Below are 23179 nucleotides of genomic sequence, written 5' to 3'. Positions count from 1 at the left end.
GTAGCTATTTCTTTCCACTTGCCTTTGTTGTCTTGAATAAGTTTCTCTCTAATTTCTGGAACCTTAATTAACAGCGTTTCCTCCACTACTAGAATCAGAAGGGAGGAGGGATTCTTTTGTCTACCTGCTCCAATATGAGCTCTTCTCTGGGCGGGGGAATGTCTAGGACAGCAAGATGCTCCAGATATCTTTGCAAGTCTCTCAGTACTGGAATTTGGTCGAGCAGCACTTCATTCAGTTTTCCTCGCAGCTTAATCAGAAGCGTGTAGTGAAGTAAATGAAAAGGGAAGTGCCATTACTTTCAATACAATCGCTTTTCTGTGATCGCTGTAGTTGTACTTTCGTTGGCACTCGGGATCCATGAGCAAGTGATGAAGTGCCAGCCACACCTTGAAAAAGATGAATTTGCTGAGGAAAGAAGAGACGTCTTTGTGCTACCTGCGCTTCTGTCTTCGTAACTGCCATAGTTTCTCTCTCGTGGACGGGACACCACTTGGCTTCAGTGTACCTGACAATTTTTCCGTCTTTCGTTTGGTGAGTCCAAGGTGGTTTGTCCACGAGTTCAACCAGACAGGAAATAATGTCTGGAAAAAAGAGTCTATCTTCCATTATAGCATTGCTATTTGCCCATACCGTGGGTATTTAGTAATCGCGTAGCGATGCTCACAGGCAAGCTATAATAAGATGATTTTTATTTAATCATTGTGCACGTAGAAGACCCACTGCTGCTCCACTACCTTGATAAATTACTGATTATGTAACGTAGGATTGAAACAGCTTTGACTGTCACTTGAAACCATATCTGTTTGTATTGCCTTTTCAGTTCCTAAACGATTAGCAATCAAGTTCACTGTAGTATTGATCAGAGAAGGCTCACGTCAATTCCGGAAATAGATTCCTTGGAAGCGCGTTCATTCTCGTCATAAAAGCATTCTCCATCATTATGTCTACAAAGTTCAATTAAGAAAACTCGACTCTTTTGTATACGGTATACCGAGATGCCAATGTGATGATTCGAGAGGAGCAGTATTCTGCCAAGTCAAGAAGTACATCATCACATGCTTGGACGACGTCCTACACGAATATATAGTAGTAAGGCTGCTCTTCCACGCGACTAATCAAAATCTCACTTCGTGATAAAGAACTGTTTCCAATAGACTAATCAAAGTCGCTTCGTGATACAACTACGAAAAAGAATTTCCTTTCCAAGGGAAATTTAGACAACGAATTCCCCTTACGACAATGTAGCACGGAAACGTTTGTTTTGGTTCAACTCGAGATTTGAGCAATAGTGGAAAAATACGCGATTTCCACACTTCGATGCAAATGAGTTCGTAGATCAGTATCGACATCTAAAAGTGCGTCCCATCTCGTGAATCTTTTTCTTGTGACAGGTTCACTTTCTCGTGCGAAACGAGGCTCTCCTTTATAAATTCATCCTCTTGCCTTTTTGCGCTGAGTGCAGCCTAGAAATGGAGCCATCTACTCCTTCTGCTAGTTGTCTCTACAGTGCTTGCCTGTAAGTTCAACTTTTCGAGCTGATCGTGCTGAACGATCCATCTGGCCGAAGAAGACGTGCATTTTTCGACCTTTTCGTGCGTGTATTGAATACCTCGACGATCCAATGTCGCGCAGAGGAAAGCAACGCAATCCTTCCACGTACGACTCGGCTTCGGGAGCAAAGAGAAAGGCCTCTGCCATTAGAAAGCGTCGAACGTTTGCCTTGGCTACGCCTTACGTCACCGATTAATATAACGCCCGTATAAATACATCGTAAACAACAGGTTACAATGATGAATACATCGTCGATTTTTCATGTACAAAAATTCGTCAGAAATCAAACGATAGAATGCAGGTCTAAATAACTAGAGAGAAGCTTTGTGGACGCGAGGTCTTTGATGTCACAGAGGTGTCTTGACAACGCGCTCATGCGCACATGCAGCGATAAGTGATTCCCCTTCTGCAGAAGCGAACTTCTCGCCGATACAATTACCATACGCTGTGTTTACCGTCATCGAACGACCCTCGACACCTGGATTCGCCGATCGACGGTCGCTATTACGGCTCGCATCGCCTAGTTTTTTTGTTGACGTGCGACGCGGCGAGCGCGCGTGCCTCTCCCCCAATTTCTGACAGGAGTTCTCCATGTTGCTGGTAATGGACGCCGAAAGCGAAGCGTTCGTCGATCGCTCGAAGCCCCCGTCGACCGGCGGACCGCGCGTTCAAGCGATCGAAGAAGTGCGAACGGCGCTTCGCGGCGGTCGCGTCGATCTCGCACGCGAGTCGAGTCGCAACGCGCTGGCGCGCGTCATCGACAGCGGTCTCGCCGACAGCGCGTGGAACGTGCGCCACCAGGCCGTCCAACTCGTCAGCGAACTCGTGCCCCATTTGCGCGACGATTCGCATCTCGACGCGCTCGTCGCATCGCTCGTACCGCGACTCGTCGCCAACGCGCTCGACGGCAAAGTCGCCCTACGAAAAGCGGCGAATCAAACGCTTCAGTCGTACGCGCGCAATTCGAGCGACGGCGGCGCGACGCGCGCTCGCATCGTCGTCGCCTTTTTGTCGTCGTCGTCGTCGTCGTCGCCGTCGCCGCACGTCGTCGCCGGTCTGATGCCGACGCGTGCCGAAATGACGACGACGAAAAATATCGAGTCGTTGATTCGTGTTTTGACGAGCGACGAAGCGGCGACGGCAAGTGACGTCGTCATCGCCTGTCTGGACCGGCTCAAAGAGGCGATGGGCGTGCCGACGTTTAATTCGTGTCTCGCGCGCTTACCCGACGCGCACGCTCGCGTCTATCGCAATCTCGTCGGCAAGGCGACCGCGGCGACGACGACGAATCCAGTCACGACGCCGACAGAGGAAAGAAATGGTCACGTGATCGATTCACCGGTATTGGAAACGTCGTCGTCGTCATCGCTATCATTCGGTTTCATCCCGGACTCTACGATGAAACGACTTCGAGACGCGGAGGATTGGCGAGTTCGCGTTCACGGCATCAACGAGTTGGCGACGCTCATCAACGTCATGACGGACGCGCGCGTTCTCATGCCTCACCTGAGCTCCTTCATCGACTTCGTCGGTCTCCTTCTCGACGACTCCAATTTCAAAGTGACACTCACAACGTTGGACATCGTCGAACAGCTCGTCGGTAAAGCGAGTCTCGCTCTGAAATCGTCTCTGGGAAAACTCGTCGGTGGCCTATCGAAAAAATTAGGCGACAACAAAATCGTTCGTCAGGCGAACATGCGCGTGTTCACGCGACTCATGCAGGCCATGACGCCGAAACCCGTTCTCGACGCTCTCCTTCCCGCCGCCTTGAAACATCGAAATTCGAAGGTGCGCGAAGAGGCGCTCAACATCATCGTCGCCGCTCTTCTCACCTATCCGCGCTACGAATTCGATCTGCCCGCCGTCGTCGAGGCGACGGCGCTGACTCTCATCGACAACAAGCAGCGCGTTCGACAAGCGAGTCTCGAACTTTTCGCCGTACTCGCCTCGAGTCTCGGCTCCGGCAATCTGACGCCGCTCGTCGCCGCCGTCGCGCGCGCCGAGCGAACGTTCGACGCGCGAACCGGCGGCGGACAGGCGGGCGTCATGGCCGCCGTTCAAGCGCGACTCGCTCGACGTCAATTGCCGCGCATCAACGCTGACGGTCTCGTCGAACACGCCAATCCCGTTCCCATATCGTCGGCGACGTCGGTCGCCGCTCATCGTCCGTCCGTCTCCGGTCCGGATATCGATTGGATACTCGCCGCGCCGGGAAATGTTTCGGCGAGCGCGAGCAGTGCGAGTGCCGGCAGCGGTGCGACGGCGACGACGACGACGACGGGAGATTTCAACGGGTCCGTCGTATCGACGCCGGCTAAGATGCCGAGCATGAATCCCGTCGCTTCGGTGCCGACGCCGCGTCGGTATTGCAGTGCCGGTAAACGATTGCCGTGGGTGAAGGACGGCCGATCGGTGGGAAGTGCGAAAGAGAAAAGTGGACAGTCGCAAGGTGCTCAAATGTCGTCGTCGTCGCGGCCTCCGCTCAAGGCGAAGATGTCGTGGAATGAGAGGGAACGGATTGTCGCCTTGTCGCCGCGAAGCAGTCCGACGCCGTCGAGTGGCGACGGATCGTCGTCGTACGTCAGTCTCGCTCAAGCGATGAATCCGCCGGCGCCCACATCGCAGGGATCCTACGCTGAGTTGCACATGTCAAAGTTAAACGCCGCGGCGGCGACGTCGAGTCGGACTTCGATGCGTAGTGGCGGAAGAGTTGGAGATTTAAGCGGTGGAGCGTCTCGGAAGAGCGTTCGTCGTAGTGAAATGGGAGCGAAGCCGCTTTTGAAACCGCTAGCCACGATGCCGGCAAGAACAGACCTCTTTCCGTCATTAGGAAAACAAGACATTGACGATTTGCTGATGAGCAACGATAGCCTATCTCAGTCGTGGCCGAGACAGAGGCCAGTGCTGGCGTCAGGACACGGAAGAAAAAAGTCGAAAGGAGAAGAAGAAGAAGAAGAAGAAGAAGAAGCGACCCTGACGGAAGAGCAGAGATCAGAACCGCGATCTCAACGACTTGGATCTCAGCAGAGTGTATCGACGCCTTTGCGTAGGAAAGCGACGATGGCGAGACCGGGTTCCATGACCAAGTCGAATGGGGCGGCGAACCCGAGTCGCCGTAAACCGTCCGTCGAAGAAACGGCGGCGGCGGCGAAGCCTCCTTCTCAAGCCAAAGAAAAATATTTGACGATGTTGAATCAACGTCCGGCGGCGAAGAGTCGAAGTCACTCGCCGTCCGGTACCGTCGTCGACGACGACGACGACGGTGCCGGCGGCGTGAGCGGCGTCGCATCGATGCCGATTCAGAGAAAACCGTCGATACCGAAGCCTCGCGTCAGAAAAGCGTTACGTAGCGTATCGCTGGAAGAGGACCGCGAGAAAATCATTGACGGATTGCGCCAGCGGGAACGAGTCGACGAGCCCGTCGTCGTTTTGGCTCAAAGCACGAAGAAACGCGCCGAGACGCTTCGCGCCGCATCGCTAAAAAGCATCGCGGCGGATCGGGAATTAATAGGGGAAAACGTCGTCGACGGCGGCGGCGGAGACATTAATCGATCGTCGCCGGAGAGTCCGGCGGAGATGCTTCTTCGCACGTCGTCGTCGTCCGACAGCGGACAGGGAAGTTATTCGTCTGCTAAAGTGGAAGAGAGCTCCGACGGTTCGCCAGCGTCGAGTGAAAATGTACGCGAAAGCTATATTCCCTAATTCGAAATTTTTTTAATTGGTTTTTAGGCGTCTCCCAACGCGAACGGGCCGCATCCCGTCGCCGTCGCCGCCGCTCTACGAGATTCGCCACCCGAACGACGAAAATCTGTGAAAACGCTTTCTTCCGGCTTCTCGACAAATGTTTCGAAGCCAGACGCCGCTTCTCTTGTTCAACCGTTGCCGTCGTTTTCACCGAGCCTAAAAAATCGCCTGTCCAAACCGCCGTCTCCGTCTCCGTCTCCTTCTGCTCCGTCACAACGAGTCGATTACAATCTGCCGCCGAGAAGTCGAACGAAACGAGTGGAAACGAGTCAGGATTTGACCATTGAAGGAAACCGGCTAAATCAATCGATGACAATGAAATCTTTGTCGAAGAAATTCGAAGCGAACGAACGTCCAGGAGCGATCGCCGGCGGCGACGGCATCGAATCTCCGGACTTCAACGTCGAAACGCCGACTCAACAGCCGAAATTTTCCGACAGTTTAACGAAACGGTTGACGGTGAAAAGTAAAGAGAACGAAGCGAGACGAACGTAAGACGTCGCCGTCAAATTTGAAAAAGAAAACTCATCCTTTTCGCGTAGGGTGCGACGACAGCGGACGCCGTCGGAGGAGTCCGTTCAGTTTGGGCCGACGACGGGACGCATGTCGGTGACGTCGCCGCCGTCGACGTGGCGCGAGAGGAAGACGAGTCGGACGCCGGATCGCGGGGAATCGGTGCTGAGCGGCGGCGGCGACAAGCCCGTCGACGACGTGCTGGAACCGTGCGCCAATCCGACGAGTGCGTTGAGAGATGCGCTTCGGTACATCGGCGCGACGTCGGAAGATTGGTATAAGGGAATCGTTTTATTTATTTTTTTGCTTGATGGTTTTCTCAGGGATGTCAAGTGCGAAGGATTGACGCTGGTTCGGCGATTGGTTCTCCATCACCCGGACGTTCTCGGCGCGCACTTGAAGCAAATTCGAATGGCCGTCGTGACGGAGATTAAGAATCTGCGCAGTTCTGTCGCTCGCGTGGCCATCCAGTGCTTGGGAGATCTTTACGTGTCTTTGGGAAAGCTGATGGATACGGTTCGAAAATAGCGTTTCTTTTATCATAAGGGCTCTATAGTCTCTCTCTCCCTCGTGCGTCTAGGAGCTGGATTTCTCCGTGCGTACGCTTCTGACGAAAGGAAGCGAATCGAGCGGATTTATTAGACAAGACGTCGAGAAAGCGTTAAGCCAAATGGTCAACGGAGTGTCTCCTGTGGCCGCCGTCAAAGCACTGTTAGCAACGGGAATGAGGTCGACTCTCTAATAAAAATAATAGAGGGGAGGAAAAACGATTGGTCTTTAGTCATCGCAGTACCGTCATTCGGAAAATGACGGCTCAATTCGTGTTCGCCGTCACGGAGAGTGTCGGCGTCGAGTGGATGACGAACGGGGCGTATCGAGACGTGGCGGAACGCGTCGTTTCGGCTGCCGTTCAGTTCACGATGGACGGGTCTCCGCAGGCGAGGTCAGCACGCCGAAATAAAAATATACAACCGCGAGATCGATTTTCTCTCTTAGATATTTTGGAAGGGCTATGATACATTGTCTTATGGATAGTCCGGAATTCGACAGGATTTCGTCGCGAGCCTTGTCGGAAAAGATGCAGAGGCAATTACTCGGCGTTGAAGACGGTCTTAGGGCGAAGGTAGAGATCGTCATCGTTTTGAATTATTGTTGTTTTTCACGAGCTCTCGATAGGGTCTGGGCGATTTGCCGGCGGAAAAAGTGTCGTCAGTAAAGAGAAAAAACAGCTTTGGTAGTCAGAGTTCTCGCGCTTCGAGCCTCGGACCGGATTCGGCTGGAAGTGGAAGACAGTCGTCAGCAAAATCGGACTTCAGGTTAGCCGATATACTCCTTCTTCGTCGTTGGCCTGCATTAGAAATCTCCTAGTGACGCATCGGTAATGAGCAAGAGCGGCAGCGTCCGAGGAAAGCCTCCGCGTCCGCGTCCCAGTGGAAACCCGTTCGGCGATCAGCAGGGTGGCGTCCTGACTGCTCTCTTTAAAAGATTATCGTCAAGCGACTGGAAGGAACGGTACGACGCCGTTACGGAAGTTCTTGAGCTATCCAAGTCATCGACGAGTGCCGTTGGAAATAGCATAGTAAAGGCGAGTCTCTATTTTTCTTTTTTTTTGACCGGTCTGGATAACGGTTTTCCTTTATTAGCTCTTCGACGATTTTACGCCACGACTCACGGATTCCAATAGCAAGGCACGTTTCCGCGGTAGACGTTGATCCTGGCGAATTCCAATTGCCGAACTTTCGTAGGTCAACGTTCACGCATTGGAGTCTTTTGAGGCAATGGTTCCCCACTTGGCGCCTTATCTCGAGCCCGTCATCAGTCTGCTGGTGCCCGCGCTGTCGTCGAATCTCGCTTCGAAGAATCCGACGATATGCACATCGGCTAGGAATATCATTGGTTCTCTTATAGGTCTCGTCGGTAGGTTGGCAGAACCGATTAATTAAAAAAATTATTGATCTTCTATTTGCTGTATAGATAATGCTCTTCTTATTCAGCCATTCGCTTCGGTCGTTCAATTCGGAAATTCCAAAGCGATGCCCTTCGTGACGGAAAAACTTGCCGGTATGTAGGTATAACAAAATCAAATGAAATCGCGAAAACGAATTTTTCTGGCCTTATAGTCTTGGTCGATTCCGTTCATCCGCGTCATCCCAAGCTCGTTCATCGGCACGTTCTCCCCGTAATTTGGCATTTGGTGTCGTCGCGCGGCGGCGGCGGCGGCGGCAAACCCGTCGCAAGTCTGACGGGCGAAGCGCGCCTGGCCGCGTGCGCTCTCATTCACATCATGTACGCCAACATGGGTCAAAGTCTAATTGACCGCGCTCGCCACTTGCCCCCGCGCGATCAGCAGGCGCTCAAATCCCTTTTGGACACGTTCGGTCCAAGTTGAACTTCCCCTATGTATAGAATCGTGCGCAGGTCCCCGTGGGATGCAGTTTTAGGACGAATGATCATCATCGCGCGTAACTGTTGCTGGACAGCAGTGGTAATAAGAACGAAATTGTACTGTACGTAATTTTAATTGCACGCGATCAATAAATAGGCAGACGGGCTAAGTACACCAGGTCTTGTCCTGTTCGCATTTCCCTCGAAACCACATGGTCATTAGGTGGTTGTTTTGAGTGGAATTTATTGCTTTTGAGACGTCAACAGTGGAAGGTTGTTCTTCCTATTACAAAAATTGTGTGACGTAGAAAGGATATAATTAGAATTCGTTTTAACCAGTGGCTTAGGAATCACTCTTCGGTAGTTTCCCCGGTTTACGTGCTCTAGAAAGGCGGCCTTTACACTGTCTGTAAAATAGGGGATTCGGCACAGTTGACAGAGTTGGCAGATCTAGAAATCAAAAAATTGACTACAGAGAGAAAGAGGAGCTGTAGCGCTCTCACGTCCGGCTTGCAGTTATCGTCGCACTCCGCTGATGCGCAGCGGTCGCTCGCCACCTGAATGTCGCGCAGACTGACCAGCATATCGCGTTCGTCCTTCGACCTAGAGAATAGAAAACATGAGGAGAATATATACCGTCAAAACGTACACATCTGCTGGATGCGCGGCAGTCGCCGAAGCTAATCCTACTAATTTCAATGTATTGTAGACAATCTGCAAGAGAAGTTGAGTAAGACAATTTATCAATAGGTCTTTTTTTGGGGCGTGACTTGTTCATAGAGCCATTTATTGGGAGCAAAGTGACCTGAAGACAAATTGGGCGACATATTAACCTATAAAAGAAGGTAAACTCCGATTTCCAGGTACGTATTAATACGATGTACCTCCAGAAGATACACCTTCAATTTTTCGTCGATTATGAAATCAAAACGAACGAGCTCAAAGAAATTTCTAAAGGTCAAAATTGCAATCACGGCAAGGCGCTTCGTCACGATTAGTATACTGATGTGAAAAGCGCTTGCGTACGATTTCCCTAATGCCGTCCTCTTTTGCGTGCATGACTTCGCGTATAGAGTCACTGATGGCCTGCCACATGGGTTTAGGATTGTGACCTTGGGGAGAAAATATTTCGCGGCGGCGGCGGCGGCGACGAGAGAAATTTTCCGTCCTTACCTTGTCTCCCTAAATGTAGATTAAGAGCTTGCTTATGGCTATATTGAAAATTGTTGTAGGCCTCGACTAGCGACGGAATCTCGAAAAGAAACGTCTTCTAATAAGAGCAAAGAGGGAATTTGTTGTCGTACTTCCCACGTCGGCGTGTAGTCGGCGGTGACGACGTACTTATTCACTTCGGCTTCGTCGAATGGATGATAAGGCAGACTACAAAATCTCAATAGTATCTCCTCTTCGTACGTATACACTCTTAGGGGATCGATCGACGTGATGACGGTGTATACGCCTATGTCGAATTTTCTACAACGAAACGGACGTAAAATTCAAACGAAAATATTTACTCGTATTCAAAGTCTCGCCTGCCATCGATTAGGAACGGATTCGAAATGAACTCTTGAATGAATAAATTGGCGTCGTGACGGATTTTGAGAACGTTATCGACTTGTTTCCGCACTCGAACTCCTCGATGCGTGCCACTCTTGACTACCCACATCTTGTCAGGATTCGCTTTGGTCTGACCACGGGGGGGGGGGGGGGGGGGGACGAAGTGAGTACACGTGCACGTGAACGAATCCAGCAACCTACAGCAGCTCGAAATGCATCGGTTTCTTTAGGAAGCCTGTATCCAACAGGAGCTGACAACAGCTTCGATGTCGCCAGGTCACTTTTCGACGTAACGGAACCCAACCCAGGCCAGTGATTCACCTAAACGAAAAAATTAATTAATTAATTTAATTAATTAATTTTTACTTTTTGGTGCGGCTTGAGCTTTGACAGTCGTTCGCCGAAGGCAACGTAAGGCGACTTGAGGGACCACAAGACGTCCCAGTCGTCGTCTTTCGTCGCTCGAATGTCGTAGCCAAGTCGTTCGAAGACGGCTTTGACGTGCAGAATCGCGGGTCCCTACGTAGTGCGATAACGTGCGCGCGAACGTGAAAGCGCGTACGTACGTCTCTGGCGAAGATGCACACGGAGCGAGTCCTCGCCTCTCCAACCACTCCTCTTCCGCCCGCTGCTTGGAATTGCTGCAGCGATCGCAGACGAGTGTTCTGTCGTATTGCGTGACGATCGTGAACGGTGTCCGTCAGGCCGTCGAGCTGGTAAACGTTGGACAGCATGACGACGAGTCCGACGATGAAAATGAGTCCCAGCGTGAAAAACGTTGCCGATTGGCGTCGATTTCTTCGCGTCTGAGCCTACAAAGAACGTCAGGCTTGCTCTTCGACGCATGAAGTCTTACCGACTTGTCCATTGATTGCTAGTACAGTCGGTATGAGTCACGGAGAGTCGGAGACGCTGAGAGTGCTGAGCTGACGCTGAGCTTCCGGTTAGCGTGAGTGCACGAACGTTCATGGGGAGGAAACGCGTTAGCAAGAAATCGAAACGCAGCTGGCGAAAGCATACGGACATCGCCGACGTCGAGGATTATCTCGACGAGGCGAGAGCTCAAGAAAGAACGACAGGGTAAGAAAGCTCGAAAAACGCGCGCTTCTCAGAAGAATCGTTCTTTTCGCAGCGGCCTCGTCGCGGAACAGGCCAACGACGCCTTGTTTTTTGTAGACAAAGGCGAGTTCGATATTCGCGACGGTGGCAACGATAGAGATCGCGTTCTTTTTGCAGGAACGGAGCCTCCATCCGCGAAGAGACCCAAGATCGCCGTTTCTTCGAAATCGACGAAAGATGAAGACGCGACAGCGCGAAAGGCGGAGACGAAAACCAAGACAATTCGGGCCGTCGTCAAATCGAAGCGACCGAAGCGTCGAAAGGACCACGTGTCCGAAGATCTCTGGAAAGACAAAGGCAAGAGTCAAAAAAGAAATTTCTCAAGAATTGACTCTAATTGTTTAATTTTATTTCACAGCGACCGAGCCGCCGGATCCGATAGACGAGTACTATAGAGAAGTAACCAGACAAAGACCGGTCAAAGTGAATTTTAATATTTCATCTTCATCCTATAAAGAGACGGTCTGTTTTTTTCTCAGGCTCCTACGACGATGAAGCTGAATAAGCCTTTGCCTGTTGCTGCTGTTGAAGTAGCTGCTGCTGGTGCTTCGTATAACCCGTCGTTTGAGTCGCATCAGGTGGGTATTTCTTCTCTATTTAATTAATTTACAGAAATGGATTTTTATTGTGAAGGAGCTCTTGAAAATGGCGACTGAGAATGCGGTGAAAAAGCTGAAGAAAGATCAAAAAGCGCAGAGAAAACTTGGAAGCCTGAAGACGACGACTTCAGACGAACGAGAGGTTGATCTTTCTTTTTCATTGGTTCATTTTCAAGAAGATAACTCTGTTGATTGACGTCAGGCAATTTGGCTGAATGAAATGACCAGTAGCAATCGCGAGGACGAGGAAGCGATTGATAGCAGTGGCGACGTCGTGTCGAGAGGTGATCCCAGTCAACCGAAGACAAGGAAACAACGTCGAAAGGAGAGAGAGCGAAAAGAAGCAGTACGTTTATCACTCAGGCAGAAATTGATAGGCGATCCTTTCTGGCGTGTGCTTAGAATGACTTGGTGAAGAAAGAAAGAAACGAAAAGCAACGTATGCAAGATGTTTACAGGTGATTGACATTATAGTTTCAATCTCATCTCGGCGTGCAATTTTTCACTTAGAATCAAAGCGTTGAAGCGCGAAATTAGAGATTCGGAAGAAAAATCAAAAGTGAGGATGGAGGAGAAAAAACGAAAGGAAGAAATCAATAAGACGAAGCCAAAACGACTCGGATCAGTCCCGTGGGCGTTTTTTTCACGAAAAAATGAAGTGTCTCTGAATTTTTCGTTTCAGGTATGAAGAGCCGCCTGTTGTTGTTCAACTTCCCGAGGAGCTGTCTGGATCTTTACGAAAATTGAAGGTGAGCTGGCTGGTTTGGCATGGGAAATATTCTTACGCTGTATCTGTGTTTTACAGCCGAAAGGGAGTATAGCTTTCGACAGGTATGATAGTCTTTTGAAGCGATGCATTATTGAGCCGAGGAAGAAAGTCGTGTACGTGCTTTCTCTCTACAGTGTGCGCTCTGAACGTTTTGCCCTCATGACACTTTTTTTAGGAAAGGCAGAAAATATCCCCTGAAGTACTACACCAGAAAAGGACACAGGTTTGGAACTGGAAAAAAAAGTGGGAAAATTTTAACGGTGTATGTTGTAGAGACGAGGATTTTTCGACTATGTAAATTAAATAAAAGGAGAAGAGATCACCTGCCTCTTTCGTTTGAATAAGTAGGGATGACGCGACGTTCTGAAACAGGTCGAGTAGTCGTGGCCGAGTGGTTAAGGCGTTGGACTGCTACGGTGTCCGGAATGCGGATGCTATCCAATGGGGTCTCCCCGCGCAGGTTCGAATCCTGCCGACTACGATCGAAAGCCGGTTCCTTTTTTTTTTCTCAGCACTCCTGTTTAAAAGCTACTGCTTTCTTCTTTCGATTTAGGGTCTTTTTCGCTCAAACGGACTGTCCTTTGCAGCGATATTTTTGTTCCTCGCGCACGCTACCTGCGCAACAACTCTCTTGGCAACGCCTAAACGAAAGGATGGGGGAGCCTCTAGCTGTGCAGGAAAGGCGAAATCAACTGTATGGTCCCCAGCGACTAGCGCCGGGAGAGAGAGCCCGAACGCTACTCCAAGCCGATAACGTTCTGCGAAAAGGCGAACTCTACGACAGCGGCGGCGCTTGGAAGACGACAACAGGTGATTTCTTCAAGGTAATGCAATCGAAATTGGCTTTTTTTCGAGGCGATCGTTGTCCTACGTCTTGCAGAAGCCTCCAGTGAGTGATAATAGAGGGGAAAGGCATAGTTTGACCGGAAAGACTCAAGTCAGCGCCTCTTTGAGATGCGAGAAACCGTTAGATTTCGTTTTGTCGTGTAGTTGAAGACGAATTTCACGCTCGGATCCGACGACGTGGCGAAAAAATCGACGTTTCAAGACGACTACGTGAAAAAGTCGGCGGAGAGAACCCAATCGTTCGTTCCTCCCGGTTTCAACGACATCCACTTGGCCGTACGTTTTCTTTCGACCTGTCGTAGCGCGTACCCCATCGATCTTTCAGGACATGGCTCCCAAGTACATGGAAAACAAAGCATTCGGTTCGTCCCTGTACAAATCAGACTTTGACGGAAAAGAGGCAAAAATACGATATAGATATCCTAATAAAAATTGATCAATTAATTAATTAGCGATGGGATCAGTGGACCAAAACGGTTGGTCCTAGAGGATTGCTTGTTACGCCAAAGCAACGGCACAAAACGACGACTTATCTGAGAGCCACGCACTTTGACTTGGGTAGCGATCCAACGAAGTAAGTCCTAGAATGTCGAGGGTCACGTCTGTATTTCGTCCTTTAGTTTGACGTCAGAGACGATGTCCTCCTACGTGCCCACCACTGCATCTCAGATGACTGGGGAGGCTACTTTGACGGCAGCTGCCTCTGATCGAGCGACGTCGCACGTATTTCGATCTGGCGACTATAACGTCGAAGGACGACCGGGCGAGTATATGTCAACTCAAAAAAGCGACTACAGGCATTTTCCAGCGGCGGGAATGTCAACTAAAACGGCTATTGCCTACGATCACATTCTCCCAAGGCAAAGTCATAAAAAACATTAGGGAGATTTCCTTATTATGTATTTCGTGCAGGCAGTCTGCTAGTGAGACGGGGAGTGCGCTGAAGGCGTTGCTCCAGGAACAGAACTACGGGCTATTTCAGAATCCTCGCGATCCGACGAGCGTCACGTTGGGCCGAGCCTTTATGAAATATGATCAGGACCGGTCCGATTTCTTCCGTCGCCGTCACAACGACTTTTAGCCACTCTGTCTTTCCTAGATCGGGATTTATCACGTTTGATGAGCTGAAGGCGATGGTCAACGATCTGATCGACGTGCCCGCGTCCGACGCCGAATTGAGAGACTTGCTAAAGGAGTGCGATCAGAACAACGACGGAAAAATCGACTATTTGGAGTTCTTTCAGGCATTGAACAGTCAGAGCGATCTCTTAATTAATTGTTAGCTCTTTCAACGTGTGAACGACTAATTCGTATAGAGCATTCGAGGCCGGTGCCCATTGACGACGCTTTTCTCAGCGTTCAAAGGGAAAGCTTCAAGGGAGATCAAGTGCGCGAGGAAAAGACGACGACGAGACGGGAATTACATAAAGGTACACGTCGATTTTTAATTAAATTTAAAATAAGGAATTTAATTAAAAAATAATTAATTAATTAATTAATTTTCTTTGTCAGATCCTTTGGCTGATTGCGAATACCAAATAGGCACTCACTTCCAGGTGGGCGGGGGAAATTATCTTGTTAGAGTCTGCTAGGGAAACGCGTGGGTTCTCTATAGTTTGGCACGGATGACGTCAAGAAGTCATCTGTTTCTCATGAAGGTATTTATATATATATATAGAAAAAAGACATATCGTTACGTAAGCGTTGATATCATTTACTCTAGATTTTTCTCGGAGAAAGGTGACGGCAAAACCGCAAAAGTGTGCGCCGCCTCCTTCGTCGAAGGTTATGCACGAGGTGGAGCCGAACTGGTCGCTCGGCATGACCGTCAGCCAGTCGGACTACGCAGCGAATCGCGTCGCTGGGAACGAGGTATTATGCAATCGTCGCATTTTTTGGAAATTTTTATTTTATTTCTAGGGTGCACGCGGCGATGTAGCCGGAAACAAGGTCGAGTCGCTCGCAACATCGATTGGTCGTCGTCTCATTGTTTTCATTCCACAGGAACGGCACAGTCAGAATTCTGTTTATCTCTCCTGCAATTTGGACGAACACAAGGAGCTAAGGCAACAGTCTTGTACGTTGACGTACAGCAAAAGAACACGAGTTGACAACGTCTCTATTTTTTTTCAGTGACTCAGTCGTCGTATCAAGGCCAAGGCGGCGATCGAGCCGCTCCAACCGCTCCCCCATCGCAGTACGATCACCTTCGCGCGGACGACGCGCTCGCCGAGCCGCCGATCGGAGCGGCCAAGTCGGAATCGCAGACCAAGTATCTACTGCCTATTTCGAACGTGGAAATCGCCGCTCAACGCCGACGAGACAATCTGACCGAGCAAAGGCAGAGACGTCGAGACAATAAAGACAGTCACTTTGCATTTGGCTTCGATCCCGAAACAAAAACCACTGAACAGGTAAGAAGAATCGCCTTCTCTAATCAATCAATTAATTAATTAATCATGATATTAGCGATCCGAGTTTCAAGCGCGTGCCGCACGCCCAGACGTTCCCGCTGCCGGCGTTAAAGCGTTGCCAAGAGCGACGTATTCTCACGTTCTTCCAACGTACGTGTCTAAAGACTAAGAAAATTTTTCGCGGCTGAATTAAGTGGAATTTCCTTAGCGAACCTTCTCGGGAAGCTGGTGGTCTCGGTGACGAGTTGAAAAAGAAGAGCTATGCTAAGCAAGCCGCCTTTTGTATGTAATAAATAAGAGATTATTGATTTTTTTCCAGGCACGTGAATCCTCGAGATCCATCCCAAATCAAAATGACGGCCGCGTTTTTGGACATCGACACGGATTTGTCGGGCAAAATCACTCGCGACGAATTGGCGACGGTGTGCCGTCGATACGGAATCGACATCGATCCCGTCTCGTTGGACGACCTCATTCGTCGATGCGATCGGGACGGCGACGGGATGATCGACTACAACGAATTCGCGCACGCCTTTTCGACGCGAACGCCTGTCGACGGAAGTTTCGAGACGGTGACGCGGAGCGACTATAAACCCGTGCACCAACGAAAGTAAGAAAAAAAATATAGAAGCGCTCTTCTCGTGTTTTTATTTTTTTATACTCAAGGCTCACTGATATGCAGAAAAGGGTTATAGAGGTTGATGAACGAAGAAATCGAGCGGCCGAGACGACTCACTTTTTTCATGTGGATCACTCAGGGAGTGAGTCGCCTTTCTCAGCGTAGAGTCAAGATATCTATGAAGTGTTTAGATCTCCCGTTATCGACGACAAGTCAAGATTTCATCAAACCAGAGGCAATGAACAGTAAGACGTGTGCACCAGCGAAACGGTTTATTGTCAGCAAACGTTGTCCCACAGAGCCCAAAGCAGCTGGCTTGTAGAAACGCAAAGAACCTGGGGGGGTATCAGCGTAGCGCTCTATATTCTAATAAATCGAGTTTTAGGAATCTTCTGCTATGGACTCAAACTCGACGTCGTCGTAACCGAACGCCGCCGGTCCGACGAACTGCAAAGCGCGTTTCGTGCGCAACATGGGATGAGCGGCGAGAACGAGCACGGCGACGCGTAAGCCGTACTTCACCTCCTCCGTCGATATCGGATACCCGGTATCGGAGTCAATGATCGTGATCAGATCCGGCACGCTGGCCAGCACGTCGCCGAGACGGCCGTCGACGAAGCGTCGACGCACGACGATGAATTCGTTCTGCAAGGCGATGTAGACCGTCGCGTCGGCGAACGAATCGAAGCCTTTGACGATGACGTGGCCTTTCGAAAATCCCTTCTCCGTCGTTTTCAGTACGTCGACGATCTGGAATAGGGAGATTTATATGCTGGATGGATGGATGAGTGCGTACCTTTCCAAAAATAAGGAGACGGCCCGTTTCGCAGCTGAGAATAGCGGCGACCGGCGATTCTTTTTTTCTCTGTGCCGTCAAGACGGCGTCGCCGAGTCGACGAGCTCTCGTCAGCGATCCCCAAACCATTTTCGTTTTGACGTCGGCAACCGTCAACGGTCCGAAGAGAACGGCCGCCGAGCAGCTGAATAAAAGAACGAGGGTTCTCCAGTTGAGACTTTTTCTCCTTCTTACTTACCCCATTATAACGGTGTGCATTCTCATGAAGTCTTCGAGCTGCTTCGCCGTGTCGACGTGGATCACCGGCACGCATTCGCCTTTCTCGCTCACAAGACAACACGGTCCGAGATTTGCTCCGTATATGGCCGGCGTGAACATTTGCAATTCCGGAAAAGCGCGACCCATGCCGTCGGCGTCGATCACCGGAAGTCCGACGTCGGCGCCGAGTATGAGCGGTTCGATACTGTTCATTCCGCCGATTTCGCAACTGACGACAGCGACGACTTTTCCACTCGACGTCGTCTTTATAAAGTCTTCTTTTGGTGTGATGACACCGGGTGATGGACTAGAGACGGCGATGTTGCAGTCGTCTGGTAGAGGAAACGTCGCGTTTCTACCGCCGATTCCTTAAAGAACATTGTTCTTTGATTCTGGAGAGAAAGGTGGAGTGCGTACCGGCGTTTAGGAGACTGTTAATGACGGTCATGCCGTCGTGAAATTCTCGTCCGCCTACGAGTTTCTCCGCTACAATTGTGGGAGCTCCCATGAAAGCAATCGGAGCGACAAGGTCGGAGTCATTTAGTCTACGAATAAGAGATAATCAGCGCGTGGACTAATTCGCTGGTTCGTACTTGGAAAGGTCTGTGGCGACTTTGATGCGTTTGCCTTTGACGAGTGATTCCAGAGCCCTCAGACGACCCAATTCCGGACTTCCGCCGCCGCCGCAACCGAGAATGCCGGCGCCGACGGCAACGCACTCGACGTCGTAGCCAGTCAAAATCCATTCTCCCGTCGACGGATCGACGTTGGGCTCCGAAGCCGTTTGATTGAACGGGGGCAGAGATAAAGCGGAGTGGAGAAGATTGGACGCCACTGGGTCATCGTCCGCTATGATAGGCGGATTGGTCTCTGATTCAGCGTCGACGGCGATTTCCTCTTCGTCCGTTTGTGCGCCTATGTCATCGGTTTTCATATCCCCGATGGCTTTGACCTTGATTCGCGATGCGTTTCCTGGCAAGTAGCTCAATGGAATTTCGTCGACTTCGACGACTTGAATCGATTCGGGTTCGGCGCCGGCTTGCTTGGCTTTTTCGACGGCACGTCGTTTCGCCTCGGCGTGAGCCTCCTCTCGCGTGCCGTCCTTGTCGCTGATGACGTAGTCGACGGAACCGCCCACTTGACTCAGAGCCGCACCGACGGCATTGGCCACCTAAGAGAAGAAATCCACGACCTCAGATGCTACACACACACGCACAAAAGAGACGAACGTCGTAGTGCGGTGGTTTTTTGACGTCAGAGGAACCTCTGAAGTCTCGCTTTTCGTCGAGCAGAATCGATCCGCCGCCGACGAGGATGACAGGAACGTCTTCGTCAGTCACCTGAAAAACGAGAAACATAAGAAACGCGTTCCCCCCCCCCCCCCCCCCCCCCCCCCGTTTGTCTATCGTCTTACTTTCACGCGATCGACTGCATCTTCGACCATTGCGTGTATTTTCGATACGACACGTTTGACAGCATCTGAATCAAGTGACGAACGGACTTCGTCCGCCTTATTGCCTATTGTGGTCATATTAGCTGCGACTGCAATGTCGGTGCCCGTCAGCGTCGAGCCTCCGAAGACGAGAGCTTTGGTCGCGATCTCGTAACCAACGCTCAAAGGGCCAATCTGAGGAATTGAATAGACATTATTAACAAGAAGAAGAAGAAAGTGAATGTTTTGAACTTGATTTTTTTCAAAATCGACGAGAGAGCCGCCGCCTAGTCCGATGCTGAAGACGTCCGGCATTCGAAAATTCGTCTTAACTTCCGTAATCTGATTGGGGAAGAGGAGGAACTAGAAAACTTTCTGACGTCATCGCTCTTTACTTTGACTTGACTCGACGCTTCGCGCGGAAATCCGCGTCGAAGAACGCCGACGTCGGTTGTCGTGCCGCCGACGTCGACGACGATTGCGTCACTGCAGCCGGATAGAAAGGCGGCACCGCGCATGCTGTTCGTCGGTCCGGACGAAATCGTGAGAATTGGGAATCGAGACGCTCTCGCTGCACTGAAATGATAGAGAAGATGGAATGGAAGACAAATGCATTTCATCGTGTCTATTCTACTTGATGACGGTGCCGTCGTTTTGAGTCAAGTAGAACGGACATGTGAGATTGGCTTCGTTGAGAGCGAGACGCAGCGAGACGACCATTCTTCGACACAGAGGCTTGAGGCATTCATTCAAAATAGCGGCATTTTCTCTCTCCAATAGGCCCGTTTGGCCGACCTTCAAAAAACGACTGACTATTTTCCCGCGCCAGAGCAGCACGCGCGCTAGGATACCTGATGCGACAAAGTGACGCTCGCCTCTGGAAACTTCGACTTGATGATCGCTTCGACTTCCACCTCCTGCGACTCGTCCAACGGTGAAAAGACACCGCTGATGACAATGTTCTTGCAGCGAGGCCGTCGTCGTCGCAGCTCGTCGACGCACGCGCGAACTTCGATCGGATCTATGGTCTCGATTGGTGTGCGATCGAACTGAAAGCCGCCTTTGAGAAAAAAATAGCATCCCTCCACACTTTCGGTCAGAGACGGCGGAAAGTCGATGAACGGCGGCAAGGCACGGCTGGCTATAGAAAAGAAAAAATAGGTCCCATTCTTATCCGGGAAAACGCACCGTCTCCACATAGGCGAAAGACGGCGACAGGCGCGAGGCCTTTTCTCTGCACCGTCGCATTTACGAAGTGCGTCGTTCCGATGTGAACTCGAACGACTCGCTCGGCGATCGCTAACAGGGACGCAGGCGCGTTGCGCGTCGCTGCGTCGTCGATCGCGGCGCGTATCGCTTCCAAGACGCCGCCCGTTACGTCTTCGCTCGTCGGACGCTTCGCGGAGCCGATCACGACGGTTCCTCGCTGTACGACGCAGTCTGTGTTCGTGCCGCCGACATCGAGACCCAGTAGCAAGTTTTCCATGTCCTTTACGGTGAACGTAAACAAACACAACGCGATCCGGTCACATGAGAACAATGAATGTACACAGTGGCTAAAATTAGACGGTCTGAATTTAGACCAAAACGCCTCCGACCAAAAAAATTCCGAAAGTACTGTACAGTAGTTGCTTCTCTAATTTAATTGTGCATGACGCCCTACAGTACTGATGGAAAAACGGTAACACTACCTAATCGGTCTACAATGCAGCAGCGCCTAAACCATGTTTTCTTGTGTGCTAATTACAGAACACGCTAAGACGGTGTAGGAGTAATTTGTCTACATTTCAAAAGTAATCATTAGAGTTGGCGTGGCCTTAAGAATTTTGCGCGTGCGCAAAATTTTTCGCTACTTCGCCATCTCCTTTCGTCATCATCTGTATGTGGGCCCTCCAAATCTGCAGGCGCACTTGTGCCGACAAACGGATGTACAACGATCACGGCAGCAACGCCTGGACACAGAAACGAGTTGCCGACCGACTACAAAAGCACTCGCGCCACTCGCGCCATCGCTAGCAGTAACACGTGAGACAGCTCGTGAGACAGCCCACGTCCGGGATCATCGCTAACGGTCTGTTCGAGTGTTCGTGTACTGTCGTTGAATCGTCTCGTGGTGTCGAATGAATTCCGCTGACGATAATGGTAAGATAGTCATCTGTCGCGTTGGATTTGGTTCAGTTTGGTGCGACGGAGCGCGTGATACTATACACTACGAATCGAAACGCGCCTCGGAAACGTGTTTCTAACCCCGAACGCCGCACACCCTCGCCTTTTTTCGAACTCCTGCGATGCATGGTAGTCGAGAATACTCAACGAAAAGTCGGCGAAGCGCTCACCCTGCCACGCCCACTTCGCACGAGGTGGCTAAAATACCTGAACTGTACTCTGTAGACTTGGCAGCCAGCGTGCAAGATCTTCGCATCGAAGATCCAGATCCTGATCGTTTCAAGGCGATAATGGCAGAATTGGCTGAGACAAAGAAAGCCTTGGCAGAGAAAGACGAAGCCTTGGCAGAGAAAGACGAAGCCTTGGCAGAGAAAGACGAAGCTTTGACTAAGACCAAGAAGGAATTGGACATTGTAAAGGCATCTTACAGTCGAGGGAAGGAGCATAGGACGAAACTGAGTGAGTGAGTGGGCAGGTTTCAGAGTTATAGTAAGACGTGACGTCGTCTTTTACCTTTAGAGAAGAGTTTCCATGTTGATGAGCCACCAAAATCGTGCTGCGTGAAGGAGATGGGTACATTCACAATTGAGTATCGCGTGACTTCCAAGGACGAGGGAATGAGGGTGTCTTACCAGTGGAAGTACAAGCAGCGGTCACGTGAAACAAAAGACTATCCGTGCACAAAAGAATGCCTGTCAATTCCTTATGTCAAAATAGGCGACTCGGCAAACTATTTTTGTACAGTAAAGGTTACTTTTCCTGATGGAGATGAGGTCGAGCAGAAGTCCGGGCAATGTCAACTTGTTGTTCGTGCGGTATAACTAAGCGCTGATTAGAAATATTTCTATGACGGTAATATCATTTTTTAGGATGATAAAGCCGCGCCATCAGCAGTGACACGGAAGTTTAAGCTTGGGGAATCACCGGGTCTCTTTTTCCCTGCATTCAAACCCTGGCAATGCGAGGATGAGCTCACCGACGTTGATGAAGATGATGAAGAAATGGTGCTGCCTGCCAGGAAATTGCTTGCGTGGGCAGAAGATAGCATTGGCGCCGAAAGTGATATGTCTGCAGCTGTTAAAACTGCATTCTGTGAGGCTTTTGGTCAAAATCTGGAGAGTCTGAAAGCTTCACAGAGCAGGTCCTCTACCGTAGATGCCGATGCCGATGCCGATGCCGATGCCGATGCCGAAAAAGAGACAGGGGGTAGAAGAACGTCAACGGTGACCTGTGACGGAGCTTTCACGCTTCTCGACGATAACGCCGTTATAAAGTTTCTTTTGGAAATGAAAGTGAGCGACGAGCTAAGAGCGAAAGCATTGTATCAAGTTCTGCGACAATTTCAAGCTACCAGAGACGACCTGCCTCCAACTTGGTATGGCGGAAAGTTCACTGGTAGAGGCGGTATTTTTCCGGGTCTTGTTGCCTCGCTTGCTGACGTGATGCTGTCCTTCTATGGTGTTGTCACAATTACTACCGCCAGTAGTACCGGAAATTCGCTCACGGAAAAATTGAGTTGTCGCAAGCTGGCCGAGGCGAACGTCACTTCTGTCAGAAGGGTAGCGCACTGCCTGAGCCAAGCTAAGAAAGTAATGAAGAAAATTGAAGAATTCTACGCAACACCGGAGTTTGCTGAAGAGCAGACAGGTGAACGAAAGTTGGTTGCTACTCTACCTGCCCCTATTACAATTGATAAGGGCCAAATCACCTTTGTTCGTGCATTGGATGAAAAATCCCTCGTATTCCTTGCCGAGATGTTAGATGGAAACGGTAGCAAAATGGAAGTCGTCGTCAAATTCGCCGCTGATCGCTACGGTGTTAAGCCACACCGACACTGCGCTAATAAACGGTTGGCTCCTAGCCTTCATCATTTCATGATATATGACGACAAGCTTCTGATGGTGGTAATGGAGTATTGCAAGGACTTTCTCACCATTAATGAGGCAAAAAGCAAGTCATGGTACAACGCCGAGCAAGTGAAGGAGAAGGCTGCTGCAGCGATTAGATATTTGCATAGCGGCGACTTTGTTCATGGGGACATCAGAGAATTCAACTTAATGACGAATGAAGCAGGCGAAGTTAAACTCATCGACTTTGACTGGGCTGGCAAAGCAGGGGAAGTTCGTTTTCCACGCCGCCTAAATCACCGCATTAAGTGGCCAGCAAATGCATACGATGCTATCCACAAAGTTCACGACGAAAAAATGCTAGAAAAAATCCCTTTCTGAACTCTCTGAATCTGTTTTTTTCATTTACTTGTGTTTATACTTTTGTGTGTATTGCGTGACGTAGACAACACCTTAGAGGTCAATTAGTACTATATTGAGTTTTTGACGTCAAAACATTGAAGTACATTAGAGCTCATTAGAGCTACGAGCAACATCACGTGCTCAGACAGAAATAATTAA

At 50.2% G+C, this 23179-nt stretch overlaps 7 protein-coding genes and 1 non-coding gene across 10 annotated transcripts in view; 5 read left to right on the top strand and 3 right to left on the bottom strand.

Annotated features, from left to right (window-relative positions):
• Window positions 1-1733, bottom strand: part of LOC136189022 (zinc finger MYND domain-containing protein 10-like) — a 2206-nt gene extending 473 nt beyond the window's left edge. Inside the window, exons 1-13 of the mRNA XM_065976863.1 lie at window positions 1613-1733; window positions 1518-1560; window positions 1401-1466; window positions 1239-1352; window positions 1131-1184; window positions 995-1074; window positions 878-947; window positions 738-826; window positions 634-674; window positions 439-584; window positions 300-389; window positions 125-250; window positions 6-62 (exon numbers count right to left, since the gene is read on the bottom strand). Of these exons, the coding sequence (XP_065832935.1) occupies window positions 6-62; window positions 125-250; window positions 300-389; window positions 439-584; window positions 634-674; window positions 738-826; window positions 878-947; window positions 995-1074; window positions 1131-1184; window positions 1239-1352; window positions 1401-1466; window positions 1518-1560; window positions 1613-1701 (1065 nt within the window). The 5' untranslated portion in view covers window positions 1702-1733. The remainder of the gene's footprint in view (window positions 1-5; window positions 63-124; window positions 251-299; window positions 390-438; window positions 585-633; window positions 675-737; window positions 827-877; window positions 948-994; window positions 1075-1130; window positions 1185-1238; window positions 1353-1400; window positions 1467-1517; window positions 1561-1612) is intronic.
• A 217-nt stretch (window positions 1734-1950) lies between these two features.
• On the top strand, window positions 1951-8377 carry LOC136189447 (TOG array regulator of axonemal microtubules protein 1-like). The gene is made up of 13 exons (XM_065977398.1): window positions 1951-5232; window positions 5284-5789; window positions 5841-6086; window positions 6135-6327; window positions 6392-6540; window positions 6593-6754; window positions 6808-6934; window positions 6988-7127; window positions 7180-7396; window positions 7455-7499; window positions 7557-7728; window positions 7786-7872; window positions 7932-8377. Exons 1-13 carry the CDS (start codon window positions 2146-2148, stop codon window positions 8198-8200), a joined length of 5400 nt encoding a protein of 1799 aa, XP_065833470.1. The 5' UTR covers window positions 1951-2145; the 3' UTR covers window positions 8201-8377.
• On the bottom strand, window positions 8295-10697 carry LOC136189451 (probable tubulin polyglutamylase ttll-15). Of its 2 annotated transcripts, none has more exons than XM_065977403.1 (14): window positions 10610-10697; window positions 10320-10565; window positions 10120-10272; window positions 9955-10074; window positions 9729-9883; window positions 9501-9669; window positions 9370-9448; window positions 9200-9308; window positions 9081-9147; window positions 8967-9029; window positions 8846-8910; window positions 8700-8799; window positions 8533-8646; window positions 8295-8479 (listed from the first exon to the last, which is right to left on the bottom strand). In XM_065977403.1, exons 1-14 carry the CDS (start codon window positions 10619-10621, stop codon window positions 8363-8365), a joined length of 1569 nt encoding a protein of 522 aa, XP_065833475.1. In that variant the 5' UTR covers window positions 10622-10697; the 3' UTR covers window positions 8295-8362. The 2 variants fall into 2 exon arrangements, with proteins under 2 accessions (XP_065833475.1, XP_065833477.1); XM_065977405.1 differs by having other exon boundaries at window positions 10614-10691.
• A 23-nt stretch (window positions 10698-10720) lies between these two features.
• LOC136189021 (ribosome biogenesis protein NOP53-like) lies at window positions 10721-12538 on the top strand. The gene is made up of 12 exons (XM_065976862.1): window positions 10721-10833; window positions 10886-11169; window positions 11231-11295; window positions 11352-11450; window positions 11485-11613; window positions 11674-11817; window positions 11874-11929; window positions 11982-12101; window positions 12154-12220; window positions 12277-12302; window positions 12416-12463; window positions 12514-12538. The coding sequence occupies exons 1-12, from the start codon at window positions 10721-10723 to the stop codon at window positions 12536-12538; spliced, it is 1176 nt and encodes a 391-aa protein (XP_065832934.1).
• On the top strand, window positions 12416-18519 carry LOC136189450 (uncharacterized). The gene is made up of 23 exons (XM_065977402.1): window positions 12416-12463; window positions 12514-12700; window positions 12794-13064; window positions 13121-13177; window positions 13231-13362; window positions 13412-13486; window positions 13539-13660; window positions 13707-13946; window positions 13999-14130; window positions 14186-14340; window positions 14403-14516; window positions 14599-14642; window positions 14702-14744; window positions 14810-14958; window positions 15007-15036; window positions 15091-15163; window positions 15220-15500; window positions 15556-15650; window positions 15709-15768; window positions 15820-16110; window positions 16167-16261; window positions 16311-16364; window positions 16419-18519. Exons 2-23 carry the CDS (start codon window positions 12591-12593, stop codon window positions 16439-16441), a joined length of 2646 nt encoding a protein of 881 aa, XP_065833474.1. The 5' UTR covers window positions 12416-12463; window positions 12514-12590; the 3' UTR covers window positions 16442-18519.
• Window positions 12618-12721, top strand: Trnas-gcu (transfer RNA serine (anticodon GCU)). Its single transcript has 2 exons — window positions 12618-12654; window positions 12677-12721. It is a non-coding gene; the product is annotated as a tRNA-Ser (tRNA).
• Window positions 16112-20095, bottom strand: LOC136189448 (uncharacterized). Its single transcript, XM_065977399.1, has 12 exons — window positions 19794-20095; window positions 19457-19746; window positions 19240-19400; window positions 19001-19181; window positions 18858-18947; window positions 18588-18800; window positions 18403-18513; window positions 17767-18344; window positions 17591-17718; window positions 17154-17541; window positions 16916-17099; window positions 16112-16869 (listed from the first exon to the last, which is right to left on the bottom strand). The coding sequence occupies exons 1-12, from the start codon at window positions 20089-20091 to the stop codon at window positions 16501-16503; spliced, it is 2991 nt and encodes a 996-aa protein (XP_065833471.1). The 5' UTR covers window positions 20092-20095; the 3' UTR covers window positions 16112-16500.
• Window positions 20096-20614: 519 nt separating this feature from the next.
• On the top strand, window positions 20615-23146 carry LOC136188932 (uncharacterized). 2 transcript variants are annotated; one of them, XM_065976739.1, is made up of 4 exons: window positions 20615-20747; window positions 20997-21230; window positions 21291-21586; window positions 21641-23146. In XM_065976739.1, exons 1-4 carry the CDS (start codon window positions 20726-20728, stop codon window positions 22997-22999), a joined length of 1911 nt encoding a protein of 636 aa, XP_065832811.1. In that variant the 5' UTR covers window positions 20615-20725; the 3' UTR covers window positions 23000-23146. The 2 variants fall into 2 exon arrangements, with proteins under 2 accessions (XP_065832811.1, XP_065832812.1); XM_065976740.1 differs by lacking the exon at window positions 20615-20747 and having other exon boundaries at window positions 21119-21234.
• Window positions 23147-23179: the final 33 nt, after the last annotated feature.

This window comes from Oscarella lobularis, chromosome 7, assembly GCF_947507565.1.
Source record: "Oscarella lobularis chromosome 7, ooOscLobu1.1, whole genome shotgun sequence".
NCBI classification, from domain to species: Eukaryota; Metazoa; Porifera; class Homoscleromorpha; order Homosclerophorida; family Oscarellidae; genus Oscarella; species Oscarella lobularis.
The sequence above is the reverse complement of the archived record's forward strand: the minus strand, read 5'-3'. Positions and strand labels throughout refer to the sequence as shown.